Raw genomic sequence first — 17,567 nt, 5'->3', positions numbered from 1 at the left:
CCACAGCCCTCTTCTTGTCAATCAAGCCGTCCGCTCTCTGCCCCCTGCGGGTGATGTCATTATTCCAACCTCCACCGGGCTGGTGGGCTGCTGACATGTGAAAAACGGGCTGGTGGGCTGCTGACATGTGAAAAACGGGCTGGTGGGCTGCTGACATGTGAGAGGGGGGGGGGGGTGGGCTGCTGACATGTGAGAGGGGGGGGTGGGCTGCTGACATGTGAGAGGGGGGGGGTGGGCTGCTGACATGTGAGAGGGGGGGGGTGGGCTGCTGACATGTGAGAGGGGGGGGTGGGCTGCTGACATGTGAGAGGGGGGGGTGGGCTGCTGACATGTGAGAGGGGGGGGTGGGCTGCTGACATGTGAGAGGGGGGGGTGGGCTGCTGATATGTGAGAGGGGGGGGGGCTGCTGACATGTGAGAGGGGTGGGGGGGTGGGCTGCTGACATGTGAGAGGGGGGGGGGTGGGCTGCTGACATGTGAGAGGGGGGTGGTGTGGGCTGCTGACATGTGAGAGGGGGGGGTGGGCTGCTGACATGTGAGGGGGGGGTGGGCTGCTGACATGTGAGTGTATTGTGAGAGCTGTGTGCAGTAAGTGTGAGCAATGAGCAGTGTCTGTGCAGTGTGTGTCAGTGTGTGTCAGTGTGAGCAGTGTGTGTGCAGTGTGCAGTGTGTCAGTGTGAGCAGTGTGTGTGCAGTGTGTGTCAGTGTGAGCAGTGTGCAGTGTGTGTCAGTGTGAGCAATGAGCAGTGTGTCAGTGTGTGCAGTGTGAGCAATGAGCAGTGTCTGTGCAGTGTGTGTCAGTGTGAGCAGTGTGTGTGGAGTGTGTGTCAGTGTGAGCAGTGTGCAGTGTGTGTCAGTGTGAGCAATGAGCAGTGTGTCAGTGTGAGCAATGAGCAGTGTCTGCAGTGTGTGTCAGTGTGAGCAGTATGTGTGCAGTGTGTGTCAGTGTGAGCAATGAGCAGTGTGTCAGTGTGTGCAGTGTGAGCAATGAGCAGTGTGTGTGCAGTGTGCAGTGTGCAGTGTGTGTGCAGTGTGTGTGCAGTGTGAGCAATGAGCAGTGTGTGTGCAGTGTGCAGTGTGTGTGCAGTGTGTGTGCAGTGTGTGCAGTGTGAGCAATGAGCAGTGTGTGTGCAGTGTGCAGTGTGTGTGCAGTGTGTCAGTGTGTGCAGTGTGAGCAATGAGCAGTGTGTGTGCAGTGTGCAGTGTGTGTGCAGTGTGTCAGTGTGTGCAGTGTGAGCAATGAGCAGTGTGTGTGCAGTGTGCAGTGTGTGTGCAGTGTGTCAGTGTGAGCAATGAGCAGTGTGTGTGCAGTGTGCAGTGTGTGTGCAGTGTGTCAGTGTGAGCAATGAGCAGTGTGTGTGCAGTGTGCAGTGTGTGTGCAGTGTGTGTGCAGTGGCAGTGTGTGCAGTGTGCAGTGTGTGTGCAGTGTGTGTGCAGTGTGTGTGCAGTGTGTGTGCAGTGTGTGCAGTGTGAGCAATGTGCAGTGTGTGTGCAGTGTGTCAGTGTGAGCAATGAGTAGTGTGTGTGCAGTGTGCAGTGTGGCAGTGTGGCAGTGTGTGTGCAGTGTGTGTGCAGTGTGTGTGCAGTGTGTGTGCAGTGTGTGTGCAGTGTGTGCAGTGTGAGCAATGTGCAGTGTGTGTGCAGTGTGTCAGTGTGAGCAATGAGCAGTGTGTGTGCAGTGTGCAGTGTGGCAGTGTGGCAGTGTGAGCAATGAGCAGTGTGTGTGCAGTGTACCAAAAAAAAAAAAATTTTAAATTTAAAAAACATTTTTTTTTTTTTTTTAAAACGGGAGCCACGGGAAAACCGCGTTATAACCGAATCGCGGTATAACGAGGTGCGTTATAACGGGGTTTAGCTGTATTTAGGATTTATGTGCGTGAATTCAAGGATACATTTGCAATTGACAATAAAAAATGAAAACTTTGCCTGTCAGTCTGTTCAGCTGTGTAGCCCCAAGTAAGGGGATGGGTGTTTAACCCATTTTTGGAGACTGTCTGTCGTCCTTCTCTGCGTGCTTGGTGTGGGAACTGCCTGTGGAACCAATGTATGAACCGCTGCAGGTATCCTCCCTTTCTAGCGCTCGTCCTCTGGGTTGACTGCTCAGGGGGTGTCACGCAGTACAGCATAACTCCTGAAAGAAGCGTGACACCCCCTGAGCAGTCAGCCCAGAGGACGACTGCTACAGAGGGAGGATACTGTAAGGAATCTGCTCCTGGGTTTGGCTGGAACTCATTCTTACAGAGCTATATACTTTCCAGTCAAACCCTCTCTGATCCTGCATTCAAGAATCACCTGCTCCTTTCTTCCTCCTATGCAGCTCTGGCCTGATTGGCTTCCTGTGCTATTTAGTTGCTGCTCTTCCCCCAGGAAGATGCTGCATATAGACTTTGCAATTATTCTGCAAGTAACTGTGCTTGCCACAGACTTCTCTGTTTGGCCTGCTGGGCCTCCTTGTGCCTTTGCCCTGTTCTCACTCAGCCTTACCTGCCTTCACGTGCTGAAGTGCTGGATCCCCAGTGCTATGGCTTCTGGTTCTTCGCCTCCTCCAAGCAGAGGCTATTCCTATGCTGAAGCCTTTCTGCTAAGTAGCCCCGGTGCTGCTTGCCTTCGTCTTTGCCGCGCTGAAGCGACTACACTGACGTCCCCAGGGTTTTTCCTGTGGCGTGTTTGCACTCCTGGATTCCGGTGGCCTTCTCCCTCACCCTGTTCCTACTACCTCCACCAGGACCCCCATCGCGCTTCAGCGCCTTCGCTGAAGTTTTCCCGTTGCCGAATTTTGCTTGTGACCTCCACCTTCGATTCTGTGCCGTCTGCCCTGACCCTCGCTTGCCTATGAACTACACTGCTTTCTCCAATCCTATCCTTGGCTATGCACGACTACAGACTATGCAACCCGGACCGGGCTTCGTGGTCTAAGGTCGGTGTTTTTACATCCCCACCTCAGCCCCGTGGTCCGGCCCTGGTTTGTGTTGAGCATACGCGTTACAGATACCTGCAGCGGTACATACATCGGTCCACAGGCAGTTCCCACTCCAAGCACGCAGAGAAGAACGACAGACGGACTCCAAAACGGGTCAAACACCCCATTCCCTTAATTGGGCTACACAGCTGAACAGACTCACAGGCAAAGTTTTTGTTTTTTTATTGTCAATTGCAAATATAGCATTGAATTCACACACAAATCCTATATATATGCTTCAAATGCGCCCTTTTTTCTTGTTTTGTTTTGCTAGAAGAAATTCCATGAGTGTACGGTGATAAATAATTGATTGTATAGAGAATACCATGAAGATATATGTGGGTACATAATTTGTTGTAGAGGGACATCCATGTAAGTCTATGGGATTTTCTCTAACTGATGTAACTCCTTTTTGTCTGCTTTAGGTTCTGTAGTGGGCATCGATGCCTGCTTTGACATAAACAAGAGAGGTGTCAGCTATGGGCACTGTCTGCAGTCTAATGGCACTTACATCCCATGTGAAGCCAAGTGAGTACATGAAAATGTAATTCCTTCCTGGCTCCAAAAAAATTCTCCCTGGATATATATGCTTCCCATGTTTACTTATTTGGTATATCCCTGTATACTTTTCCTTTTTAAAAAGATGTCCAACCTTTTTTTTTTATAAGGTATCTATTGTACTGTATCTGCCATCACAGTCTCCACATTTTAACTGCCCATACTGTTAAAACTCTTTTCCTTGGTTGCTGGTGAAATCTCCTGTCCACCAACATTAAGGGTAGACCCCATATTGTGTGTACTGTTCTTGGGCTGAATAGTTCTTTTTAAAGCTCCCTGTTTTGTCCCTGAGTATATTTGTTTATAGTTATCATATCCTCTTTAACGCCTTTTTTCTAATGTAAACAAATCAAAATTAGCTAGCCTCTCCTTATAAGTCAGATTTCAATCCCCTTTATCAATTTGGTTGCTCTTCCCTGGACTTTTCTAGTTCCAAATTTTATTTTTTAAGGAATGGTCCCCAAAACTGGCCTCTATATTGAAAGTGTGGTCTTATTAATGCTTTATAGAAGGGCATAATTATGCTTACTTAACTTCCAGTCATTCCTCGTTAAATTCAAGATAAGATCATTCCAGCTACTGCATAAAATTGGGCACTATTGTTAAGCCTGCGGTCTATAAGCACAAATATATCCTTCCCCAGCAAGAATTCACATAATTTCCCCCCATTTCATTTGTACATTTCTTGTTTATTCTTATTTCCTAAATGTATACACTTACATTTATATGTATTAAACCTCATCTGCATTTACCTACTCAAGTTTCAAGTGCTTCTGGATTGAAATTACATCCTGCTATGATTCTACTACCTTAAACAATTTAGTCTCATCAACAAAGATGGAAGCTTTGCTCTCTATGTCAACCTCAAGGTCATTAACAAATAAGTGAAAAAGCAGGGGTCCAAGTACCGATCCTTTAGGTACTCCACTCACAATATTAGCCCAACCTGAAAAAGTTCAATTTATGGATGCTCTCTGTTGTCTATCCTTCAACCAGTTTTCAATCCAAGTGCAATATTTTTACTGTGACCATTTCCTTTATTTTGTGCACTAACCTCTTATGTGGCACCATATCAAAAGTCTTTGAATAATTTAAGTATATCAAATCAACTGCATTACTCTGGTCTAAATTCCTACTTACAGTACCTCCTCAAATAAATTAATAAGGTTAGTTTGGCATGACCTACCCTTCATAAATCCATGTTGACTATTACTAATAATTTTGTTACCCGTTAGGTTTTCCTGATTATACACTTCAAGTAGCTTCCCCACTATTGATGTCAGGCTTACAGGTCTCTAATTCCCCGATGTAACTTTGCTGACTGCAACCAGGATACGGACCCACAGGGCAGGGAAAGGGAGTAGTACACCAACCTTGGCCTGGGATCTGACCTGGGATGCAGTGGTAGTCAGGTCCAATTCCTGGGTCAAGGGTGATAGTTAGGTCCAGTTATGCTGTTGAGGCAGGTTACAGGCATGGGTGGTCAGGCCCAAGCAGGAGTCCAAACACAGGCAAAGCAAACACAGGAACAAAGGAACAAAGGCAGAGCAAGGCAGGAACAATATACTGGGTACTTTGCATGAGCAAAGACAGGGAGCAACTTCTTGATATTTAAAGGCCAGGAGCAGCTTCTGGCAAAAGAAGACCAGAGAGAAACTTACTTCCTGTCAGCAGCCATCTTAGGTGGGGTATGAAATGCCCTTGTCTGTCAGCAATCTTTTTATACAGACAGATCCATTATAGTATCCCCCACTTCAGGGTCGAAATCCAGGGAGACCATGCCCTGGTTTATCTGGATGATGACGGTGGAATGCCTTGACCAGGGTTGGGGCGTGAAGATCCATAGTCTTCCCCAAATTCCTCTCCTCAGGACCATACCCCTTTCAGTCCACTAGATACTGTAGCAAGCCTCTGGAGTTACGAGAATCCAGTATCTGCTGTACCTTGTACTCAAGTTGACCCTCAATGACTACAGGATTAGGAGGGGGAGAAGCTTCTGAAAAAGGATTCCTCACCACAGGTTTCAAGAGGGACACAAGAAAAGTGGAGGGAATTTTCAAGGAAGGCGGGAGCTTCAGTTTAAAGGTGAACATTAATTTTTCGGATGATCCTGAAAGGGCTAATGAATTGTGGTTGTTTTACTGAAGGTTGGCATAAACTGATGTTTTGCATAGAGAGCTGTGGCAGCGAAGGGGTTAACCAGGCAAATAATAAAGGTATTATGCCTGCCTGGTTACCCCTAAACCTTGTTGGGGATGAAGGGATTAATTATTTGTCACCACCATGCCATGCTTCCCCTATACATCATCTGTAATATCCCTTTTTTGCAGCTCAGAAACTAACTGCAGTTCTGTGAATGTATGAGACCTATGCAAACTGTATTCGCGACACAAGGGGGAGCTCCTAGCTCTGTGCCAAGAGTTAATAGCATAAGCTTGCCTGCGGGTAGCGGCTACATTGAAGTTCTGTATCACTTTCTAAACCACAGACGGCTGAACCGCAAACTCAATTGGATAAGTGTAAAGGAAAGAAGTGTGTATCGTGCGCAACCAATAAACCATCCAATTAAATCAATAATGATTGATAACCCACTGTGATAAATGATCACCATAAAGTGAATAACATATACTGATGCAGCTACCAGTATTAGAACACTTACCTGAGAAATTCCTGGGAGATTCTGGGGCAGTCTCACAGTAAATGCCTCAAAATTTCTGTAAAATTCTTAATGGCCCATCGGATTAACACATTAGGGGGTCCCTGCAGTCCCATTCAGTTTGAAGGGACTCCCTGCTGTGTTAAGAATCTCACAGAAATGTTGAGGCAATGTTGTAGCAACATTGAGGCATTTACTGTGAGACTGCCCCAGAATAAACCCAGGCAGAGTTCTAATACTCGTTGCTGCATCTGTACAACCTTGTGAGGTATTAATAGCAAATGCTGGCGTCTGCAGCTGTTGATATTGGGGTGTCTCAGCACAGAATGGCTACAGAGAAAACAAGAAGAAAAACAGCGCACAACGCAATAGTGAAGTACGTAAATATAGTGTAAAAACATTTATAGGGTAATAAATCTGCATACATCAAAGAATGAAAAACAAGCATTCCGTGTACCAAGACACGGGTTACCACTAGCTGGAACTCTGTAGGTCACTCACTCCACACCCTCTGAGTGTGGTTCTCTATCAGCACGGTTGCTAACAAGGAGAAGACAGGGGGAGCTGTGCCCACATATATATGGACATTGTATACACACTGAAAGAGATTGATACCACTGCAAACAGGGACTAATTTCGAAGGGATTTACCATCCATGAGGCTGAATTGGTGTTACCATATGAGAGGTCACCAACCTACCTGAGGTGCATCCCATGGTTCCAGAAGCCAGCAACTTCTACACTGAGGGCGTAGAGTGAGCGACCTACAGAGTTCTATTCCAGCTAGTGGTAACCCGTGTCTTGGTACACGGAATGCTTGTTTTTAATATTTTGATGTACTGTACGCAGATTAATTACCCTATAAATGTTTTGACACTATTTTTACATACTTCACTATTGCGTTGTGCGCTGTTTTTCTTGTTTTTTTCAATTGGATAAGTGGTCTGCCGTCTAGCTAAAGTGCCTGAGTGCAACAATGTTTCCAGCCGTCTTGTTATACACTTAATGTGAATGGTGAAGTACGTCTTTAGTTACTGATCAGAGCCAGCACGGATACATTGTAATTCCAGCTCGTAACCCAGCACGATTGTAGGTCAAACCGCAACCAACATCACAGTGCCTATTCAATTAAGTGGCTAACTTGCACTAGGAAGGAGCTAGCACTCTAATTTTTGGAATATAGATAGTGGAGAATGTTGTTTTTGTATCACCCACACATACAGAAACTAGATATTAAAAAAAATTGTTTCAGCTATGTTTTAAAATGTAAAGGCAGGAACCTTTTCCTGTCAGCCAGGCAATGAATCCATTAACATGTCAATATGTTAAGGGTGAATGAGATGAGGAATTTTCCATCTCCATACTTCAATGGGCACCCTGCTGAGTTGGTGCCCCAGTTTCTAGAGAAGTCCGGAGTTGAAAAGCCTCAGAGACCCTTGGTGTTAGGGCGGCTGGATTATTGCAAAGTACCAGATATCAGTGCGAAGTATGGGCTATTCACACTTGGTAGCCTAACCCCAGACTTGCTGTCGCGAGGTAAGAGGTTGGGCCCGGTATAAGAGGTTGGGCCCGTTATGCTAAGCAGCTTAGGTGTCAAGTTAGCACATGCTCTTATTAGCCCGGGAAGCAACTTCTGCCCTTTTTGTGAGCTACTAGCAAGATTGGATAGGTGGGAAAAGTTGTTCCCTTGGGAGAATTGGCTGTGGGGGTTAGAGATAGGACCCGTAACCCTGTAAAAATGCTTGCAGCCCAGTCCCAGTTATATTCATCTGAGTTCCATCTAATACGCGTCCAAGTTACAGCATCAGTGTAGTGTGAGGGGTTAATAACATCATAACCAAGGATCGTGCCCCTCTTCCAGAATTCATTTGAACTAAGGATTCCCGAACGAATCCTGTAAGGACCCAACGAAAAGATTCCTTTCGGCGGAGATATACGGGTGGCAACTTGCGCCCCTAGCCAAGGATTGTAGCAAGGCACAATTCGCACACCCACTCGCATGCGTGCAGGGGTGACCAGAGACTTTGTTTACAAGTCATTCATTCCGTGGACATTTTATTTTGTTTCCCCATCCCAGTATGTGTTTATCCAGTGTATTTGTGAAGAATTGTGTGTTTGTCTTAAAAGGAAATAAATTACAATTTATTTTACCCTCCTTGTTGTGCTCAATCCAGAATCACGGTATTAATGTGTTGTTGAGACCCGACGGCGTAAGGATGTGGTGGCCTCTGGTGTTTGCCTGCTGATTTCTTTTTATTTCTCTGTAGCCGAGCGAAGAGTAGCCTGAATCCCCTTCCAAAGGTCCTGCAGATTCGGTGCCCTGGTATCAGTTGCTGGAACACCCACTGCTGGTTGGGGAAGGGTAAAGTGATGGTAATCCAATGCTGCAAAGAAGGGGAACAGCCCACGAAGTCATGTGATAGACAGTAACGGGCAAACTCCACAAGTGATAGGAGCTCTGTACAATCATTCTGTCTTTCATTGACATAGCACCTGATGTTTTGTTCCAGGGATTGGTTGGTGCGTTAAGTTTGCCCATTATATTGTGGATAGTATGCAGACAAGAAATTAAGATAAACCCCCAATCACCTGCTGAACGACTTCCAAAATTTATATATGAACCAAGACAATCTGTAATAGCAGACCATGCAGACGAAATACCTCCTTGGTGACGATGTCTGCGAGTTCAGATGAAGATGGAAGTTTCTTAAAGGGCACAAAATGAGCCTATTTCGAGAAGCGGTTGACAGCAACGAGAATGGTTGTTATACCGTGAGAGGGATGAAACTCCACAATGAAATCCATGGATAGGTGCTTCCAAAGACTGAAGGGTACCGGCAGCTGCTGCAGAAGCTCACACGGCAGCATTTGAGGAACCTTAGTCCGTGCATATACATTGCAGGCAGAGACGAAACCCTTTCCCTCTGTTTTTAATTTTGGCATAGAAAAATTCCTCTCACGACGCTGAAGTGTTTTTCGGACCCTTGCGGGCCTGCGATTTTGGATTTGTGTCCCCATCGTAGAACCTCCTGCTGAAGAAAAGGAAGAATGAATAGCTTGGATGGGAGAATGGAACTTGGCCTGGACTTTAAGATCGCGTTGGAGAACGGTAATAGTGGATACGATCTTAGATAGGGGAATTATGGGATTCTTGTCCATAGAGGCTGTGTAGTTCATGGAGAACTGGTGGCATAATGCATCAGTCTCCACAATCTTGGATCCTGGGTTGCAGTAGATCACATATTTAAGGCTGATATCCAAAGGAACCGTCTGTCCTCTCAAGGGGACCTCCCACAGTTGTCTAGCTTGATAAAAGATATATGTGGACCAGGAAACAGACCTTTAGGACATGCGGGGTAAGAGCCACTTGCAGACCCGCTTCCCATGTGGGGCCAGCGGCCGCAGATGCAGCAGCCCACGGATAGAGCTCACGCAGCTCATGATAGTCCGTCCCCTCTGTGTCTCCCGGTCATAAGAGGAGCAGCACTGACATCGATCATCTTCACTCTCACATAATTAAAGCGACTAAAAAAGAGTGCCCATCTTGCCTGACAAGTATTTTGCCTGTGTGCCCCCTCGAGGTATTCTAAATTCTAAATTCTTGTTGTTCGTAAGAATTGTGACTGGCACAGACGTTCCCTCAAAGAGATATCTCCACTCTTCCAAAGCCATTTTTATGGCGACAAGCTCACGATTGCCCACATCATACCATTGTGTCCTCCTGATCTTTCCTGGAAAATCTGTGGTTATCTCACAGAAACGCTGCAACATTTCTGTGATATTTCTGCAACCAGACTATTTGCCCATCGGATTAACACAGCAGGCATTCAAATAGCAGCCACCCCCCCCCCTGCTGTGTTAATCCTATGGGTCAGCGTTTCCCAAATGGTGGGTCGCGACCCGGCACCAGGCCACGGCACCAAAATTGCCGGGTCGCAGCGAGGCTGGCCGCGCGGTGTCTCCTGTCTCCCCCGCTCACGTTTTTAAAAAAATTGCGGCGATTCACCCCGCGGTCCCGCACGTTTGCGCAGGGCAAGCAGGGCCCGATCCCTTCCTCCCCCCCACTCCCAACGTGGGACGGAGGAGGAAGTACCAGCTCCTCTGCGGCCCGCACGTTACATGGGGGAGGGTGGAAGTACAAGCTCCTACTGCGGCCCGCTTCCCCCCGCTGCCAGCTTCCCGAGCTCACCTCCCGTGGCACCCCTCCCGAGCCCACCTCCCATGCCCCCAAGCCCACCTCCCGTCCCAGGCAGCAGGGGATATCGGGGGCAGCAGGGGAAAGCGTTTGGCGGCAAGGTAAGTCACCCTACCCAGTCACTGCCTCCCAACCAAGTGTCCCTGCCCCCCCTCCCACCCACCCAAGTGTCCCTGGCCTCCATAGTGCCACCCACCCAAGTGTCCCTGGCCCCCTCCCTCCCACCCACCCAAGTGTCCCTGGCCCCCTCCCACCCACCCACCCAAGTGTCCCTGGCCCCCAAACCCAAGTGTCCCTGGCCCCCTCCCTAAAGTGTCCCTGGCCCCCTCCTCCCAGAGTGTCCCTAGCACCCTCCTCCCCACCCACCCACCCAAGTGTCCCTGGCCCCCTAAAAGTGTCCCTGGCCCCCTCCCTCCCACCCATCCAAGTGTCCCTGGCCCCCAAAGTGTCCCTGGCCCCCTCCCTCCCAACCACCCAAGTGTCCCTGGCCCCCTCCCTCCCACCGACCCAAGTGTCCCTGGCCCCCTCCCTCACACCCACCCAAGTGTCCCTGGCCCCCTCCCTCCCACCCACCCAAGTGTCCCTGGCCCCCAGAGTGTCTCTGGCCCCCTCCCTCTCACCCACCCAAGTGTCCCTGGCCCCCTCCCTCCCACCCACCCAAGTGTCCATGCCCTCCTCCCTCCCACCCACCCAAGTGTCCCTGGCCTAAGTGTCCCTGGCCCCCTCCCTCCCACCTACCCAAGTGTCCCTGGCCCCCTCCCTCCCACCCACCCAAGTGTCCCTGGCCCCCTCCCACCCACCCAAGTGTCCCTGGCGCCCTAAAAGTGTCCCTGCCCCCCCCTCTCCCACCCAAGTGTCCCTGTCACCCCCTCCAGTCACTCACATCCGTCGTTGCCTGTAATTCACTGCCTCCCAACCAAGTGTTCCTGCCCCCCCCTCCCACCCATCCAAGTGTCCCTGGCCTCCATAGTGCCACCCACCCAAGTGTCCCTGGCCCCCAAGTGTGTCTGGCCCCCAAGCACCCACCCACCCACCCAAGTGTCCCTGGCCCCCAAACCCAAGTGTCCCTGGCCCCCTCCCTAAAGTGTCCCTGGCCCCCTGAAGTGTCCCTGGCCCCCTCACAAAACTGTCCCTGGCCCCCTCCTCCCAGAGTGTCCCTAGCACCCTCCTCCCCACCCACCCACCCAAGTGTCCCTCGCCCCCTAAAAGTGTCCCTGGCCCCCTCCCACCCACTCACCCAAGTGTCCCTGGCCCCCAAAGTGTCCCTGGCCCCAAACCTCCCACCCACCCAAGTGTCCCTGGCCCCCAAAGTGTCCCTGGCCCCCTCCCTCCCAACCACCCAAGTGTCCCTGGCCCCCTCCCTCCCACCAACCCAAGTGTCCCTGGCCCCCTCCCTCCCACCCAAGTGTCCCTGGCCCCCTAAAGTGTCCCTGGCCCCCTCCCTCCCACCCACCCAAGTGTCCCTGGCCCTCAGAGTGTCTCTGGCCCCCTCCCTTTCACCCACCCAAGTGTCCCTGTCCCCCTCCCTCCCACCCACCCAAGTGTCCATGCCCTCCTCCCTCCCACCCACCCAAGTGTCCCTGGCCTAAGTGTCCCTGGCCCCCTCCCTCCCACCTACCCAAGTGTCCCTGGCCCCCTCCCTCCCACCCACCCAAGTGTCCCTGGCCCCCTCCCACCCACCCAAGTGTCCCTGGCCCCCTCCCACCCACCCAAGTGTCCCTGGCCCCCTCCCACCCACCCAAGTGTCCCTGGCACCCTAAAAGTGTCCCTGCCCCCCCCCCTCTCCCACCCAAGTGTCCCTGTCACCCCCTCCAGTCACTCACATCCGTCGTTGCCTGTAATTCACTGTTTGTGTCTGTGTGCGTATAGGGGAGAGCGAGTGTGTGTGTGTGTATCAGTGTCTGTGTGTGTGTGTATCTGTGTGTATCTGTATCAGTGTGTGTGTGTGTGTCTGTGTGTGTATCAGTGTCTGTGTGTGTGTAGCAGTGTCTCTGTGTGTGTATCAGTGTGTGTGTGTGTGTGTGTGTGTGTGTGTGTGTGTGTGTGTGTGTGTGTGTGTGTGTGTGTGTGTGTGTGTGTGTGTGTGTGTGTGTGTGTGTGTGTGTGTGTGTGTGTGTGTAGCAGTGTCTCTGTGTGTGTAGCAGTGTCTCTGTGTGTGTAGCAGTGTCTCTGTGTGTGTATCAGTGTGTGTGTGTGTGTGTGTGTGTGTGTGTGTGTGTGTGTGTGTGTGTGTGTGTGTGTGTGTGTGTGTGTGTGTGTGTGTGTGTGTGTGTGTGTGTGTGTGTGTGTGTGTGTGTGTGTGTGTGTGTATCAGTGTGTGTGTAGCAGTGTCTGTGTGGCTGCGTGTGTGTCAGTGGCTGGGTGTGTGTGTCAGTGGCTGCATGTGTGTGTATCAGTGGCTCTGTGTGTGTATCAGTGTGTGTGTCAGTGGCTGCGTGTGTCAGTGGCTGTGTGTGTGTGTGTGTGTGTATTAGTGGCTGTGTATGTGTGTGTATCAGTGGCTGTGTGTGTGTATATCAGCGGCTGTGTGTGTGTGTGTGTGTATCAGTGGCTGTGTGTGTGTGTGTGTGTGTGTGTGTGTGTGTGTGTGTGTGTGTGTGTGTGTGTGTGTGTGTGTGTGTGTGTGTGTGTGTGTGTGTGTGTGTGTGTGTGTGTGTGTGTGTGTGTGTGTGTATATCAGTGGCTGTGTGTGTGTCTGTGAAGGCCCTATAGGCCAGTATAGGTGATAAAAATTTTAGTGGGTCACGAAAAAGAAGTTAAAAAATAACCGGGTCACGGAAAAAATAGTTTGGGAAACCCTGCTATGGGTCATTAGTCTGGTTGCAGCGTTTCTGTGAGATACCCACAGATTTTTCTAGGCTAGCAGGAGAGAAAAGAAGGACACATCTGTAGTTGAGATCCGCAGGAGAGAATTTCTTTGAGAAGAAAGAACACAGGTGTAACTGGCACTGAAATTCGCTTCTCTGTGACAGGGACTGCATTTGCTCCAACATGAGAGGCATCAACTTCAACGATGAAAGGCTGAAGAGGGTGTTTCAAGATGGGTGCAGAGGAAAAGAGTTACTTAAGAAAAGCCACCTCTTCCGGCGGAGACCAGTTCATGTTGGTCTGCCTATTTCTTTGGTCATGACCGTGACGGGTGCAACGATCTTGGAGAAATCCCGAATAAAACGTCTGTAATAGTTCGCGAAGCAAAGGAATCTCTGGATAGATTTAATCCCTTTGGTTCCGGCTGTCACGGGAGACCAGGTTTCTGAACACCTTTTTATTACCGGGATCATTGATTGAGCAAAACAAGATGGTAAAATAAATTGTAATTTATTTCACGAGAAGACATACACACAATGTAACAAAATTCACAAGGTTAACACACTTACTGGGAATGGGCCTAACGAATAAATCCATTTCTGGATTGAAATTCACCAAGACAACCTTTTTAGAGCACTTTCCAATGACCAGTAGTTACTCACAAAGTCCTGGAACTGTTTTCAGAATGCAATGCCAGACGCGCCCGCTACGTTCTCTAAAGCGGGATTTAGAAACTTTCAAAATCTTTGTAGCTGCCACGCGTCTATTCAGTCCAGAGCATCTTTGAATTTGCAGCTGTTGGTTTAGCGCTTAGAATCTGCGCTCCTGATTGGCTGCAAGCTCTCTTAAGGCTTTCAGGGTTTCATTCACTAACCTGGACAGCCTACCAGAGCGTGGGAATTTTCCTGCCAGCCAATCCATGATTTGCCAGTATTGTAAAACTGTGAGGGCACCTTTTCTCAGGTTGTAAAGGGGCATACGCCAGCCTGGCACCTCTGCCTCTTTGCATACCAAGCCCAACTGTTGCCCAGGCTCAACAGAGTCTGAGTTCTGGCAAATGGTTGCCGGATAGCCTTGTGTTAGCCCAGGATGTGGGTACTTAAGCAGAACTGCAGTACCTCTCCGGTTCTAACACATTGGCATCCCTGAGGCTTTCAAGTACAGACTTCGCACAGACACAGAGGCACCAATCTTGGTTGCCATCTTTGCTGGCCAAAACCCATGACTTGGAAATCTCTCAGTTCATTTACAGGTTATCAATATATAAACACATTAAACTATAGCCATTTAATAAAATATATTGTGACCTGTTTTCTGTGTGCTGAAGGTACTGATGCAGCGGCCATTATTTGAACACTTCACGCGTCATGTACATCGGAATCCCGATTTGAAACCGCGGGATGAATTCCAGCCTTCCCGCACTAAGATGCGAGTGCAGCGAGTGGAGAAAAACGAATTTTAGTGTTCTGGCTTTTAAAAACATGAAATTGACACAGTAGCACAGTAGCACAGTATTGTATACATTACAATTCATCCATTTTATTGCAAACGAAGAAACAGAATCCATGAAATTCAAACAAAACATCCGCGATAAGCGCGGGTGCCTCGGGCGATTGGCCGCGTTCATGCTGCGTGGGGAACAGCAGAGAACTTAAAATCGGCCCTGTGATGTGTTCGAATAACGGCCGCTGCATCAGTATGAGTTCCTATTCTGGTGTCAGGGATGGAGTGAGTGTATATATTCCCTACATTCACTAGCATCATTCTTGGCAGACATTAGAAAAATAACTATTAAAACTTTTAGACACCGTAATCATGCTCAGCTTTATAACTTAGCTGGAGCATCGCCCTGAACCCCTACACTAGGTTCAGTGTACCTGGGTATGTATTTGGGTATCTCTGCTATATTGGGGAATCCCTGCTACACTAAGGACTCCGTGTATAGCTCCAGATATAGTTTAGCCCCTTCATACCCATTAACCTTGTCAGGATTGTGCTGCAGCAGGGATTCTGGCGGTGAGCCGCAAGAATGTTCTCAGGGTCAGAGTTTGGCGGAGTAGTGTGCTTGGCTGTATCCGAGAATGTCACTCAATTTCTGGATACAACTTTTGGGGTATCCCATAACTTTGTAACCCCGTTACATAGACACATTCTGTAATGACTTTCTCCGACAAACCCACCCTGAAACTTAAAGCCTAGAAATCTCCCGCTCCCAGCAGTAAAGGCAAAATACAGATAAATCTTTATGTCGCAAAATTAGTATAGAGTCCCAGTAATACATTCTTGACATCTGGGTCCCAGAGCTGACACTCTAAGACCCTAACACACGGGTCAGGGTTAACCAAGTGGGCTTAACCTTTATTGATAAGCCTGGTTAACCCCTTCACCATCACATGCTCCTGACGTCTTTTTTTTTAATAAACCAGTTGTGTACTATGAAATAATACTTGTACGTTGCGGCCCCTTTTATTCTCCTAAATCCCCGAATTTTTTCGGGGATTTTTTCCGAGTGTCACGCACTTTACCGCGTTCATGCCGCATTCATGGCAAGACAGCGCTAATACAATGCACTAGGAAAACTGCCCGCGGCACCAAAAAATACCGGAACATGCCGCATAAAACACTGCATCTGCCCGCGGTTTTAAAAGTCGCGCGGAAACAGCCGCACGAGGCTAAATGCGCCACCACTGTAGCATTTAAAAAAAAAAAAAGTTTAAAGAAATTTTTAATGTTTCTAATGTAGGAAGCATTTCCAAAGTGACAGCCCCTTCCCCTTCTGGTAGGCTCTGGCTCTTGGGCCCCACCCTCATTCTAGCAGTGAACCAATTGTATCTAGTAACTGCCCAGTCACATAATATTGCTGGAATACATTGTCCACAATGCTGTGCAAGAACTAAATTAATTAACCCAGAGCAAGCGATCGATTACAGGAGAACGGATCAATCAGCAACTTAGGTAATCACTTGTCAGTGTGCAAATTGTATTGATGCACATATTGAATGGGAAAAAAATATATATCTTTTTTTTAAAACAGCAGCTTGAACTGCAGCTTTAATTTATCCTTAAGTGTCTCTTCAACGCCTTGACAGAAAGCGGACTTCAAAGCCCCCTCGTTCCAATTGGCTTCAGAGACCTAAACTCAATCGCATATTGTCCAATGTGCGAGAGTCTTGTTTAATCTGCAGGAGTGCAGCTTCGCCAGAAGCTGCACGACCAGGAGTATCGAAGATCGTCCAGAAGCTCTGCATGAAGGCAACAGTCATCAAACAGGGAGGAGCCATTTTCATAAAGGTAGGATGCCCAAGCTAACCCTTCATTCGTGAGGAGGGAGAAGATATATGCCACGCGATAGCCATGGGATGTGAAGGATAATGGTTGCGTGTCAAACTGAACCTGGCACTGGTTCAGGAACTCTGCAAGACAAGGGGAGACCTCCATTTTGGACAGGTTCACGAGTACTGGCATGACTTCACCACCTAAAGGCTCGGGCATGGGAGAAGAAGGAGCTATCCTGGAGTTATTGAGGTAACTGCACAGGAGCTGTAGCGTAGAGGAGATCAAATCCAGTTCTTTATACAATCTAGCCTGGTGGGTGGCATGGGTTCCCAGGAGCCAGCCCTGATTGGTTATGACATTCGCTACCTCTGCGGAGTCCATTGCGTGGATCGTGCAATGTGTAACGTTGCTGACTGAAACCAGGAGATTGAACTTCCAGGCCAAGGTAGGGAGTGGTATGTCCCGGGAGACCAGGCCTTTACACCTTTTTACCAGGAACAATCATTGAGCAAAACATGTACTGTAAGTGAAATAAATTTTTAGTTTATTCACATGAAAAGGCACACACAAAATGAAACAAAAACTACATAAGAAAAGACACACTTACTGAGGGTTTGGGCTACAAAACTAAACTTTCCTAGGTGCCGGGACTCCTAAATAAGAAGCTTTCCCTGACCGGGACTTTGCCCAAAATGTCCTGAAACTCAAATCGGCATGACGTTCCAGACGCCACCACTCCCTTGGTTCTGGGGACACACCTCTGCTGCTGGAGACAAGCAAAACGCATTCAGTGAACAGCAGCAGCAGGGGTGTGTCCCCAAAACCCCCTCTTAACCATGTATACAATCTTCGTGATCGATCGCAAACCGGAAGTGACGCGACGGGCCAAACCGGAAGTGACGTGACGCGATCTCGGGAGTGGGGCTGGCGGTGACACAGAAGCTGCGCATCTATAATTTTATGTGTCTATGCACATTGTGCCAAATGTGAGTGCAATATTCATTGCTTTATAAATGTATCAATGTTGCACTAAGAGTGTCATCTCTTTCATTGAGGGTCTGTCCTGCTGAAGCCTAGTACTTCTCATCAAGCAAGTCTTCCATATCACACATATTGC

The 17,567-nt window shown here is 48.8% G+C and overlaps 1 protein-coding gene across 1 annotated transcript in view; it reads left to right on the top strand.

The window, feature by feature from the left end:
* Nucleotides 1-17,567, top strand: part of LOC142495721 (zinc metalloproteinase-disintegrin-like cobrin) — a 475,628-nt gene that overhangs the window by 357,847 nt on the left and 100,214 nt on the right. Inside the window, exon 15 of the mRNA XM_075601587.1 lies at nt 3,384-3,486. Coding sequence (XP_075457702.1) covers nt 3,384-3,486 — 103 coding nt within the window. The remainder of the gene's footprint in view (nt 1-3,383; nt 3,487-17,567) is intronic.

This window comes from Ascaphus truei, chromosome 5 (genome assembly GCF_040206685.1).
Source record: "Ascaphus truei isolate aAscTru1 chromosome 5, aAscTru1.hap1, whole genome shotgun sequence".
NCBI classification, from domain to species: Eukaryota; Metazoa; Chordata; class Amphibia; order Anura; family Ascaphidae; genus Ascaphus; species Ascaphus truei.
Note: the sequence above shows the minus strand (reverse complement) of the source record. Positions and strands in the feature narration are given on the sequence as shown.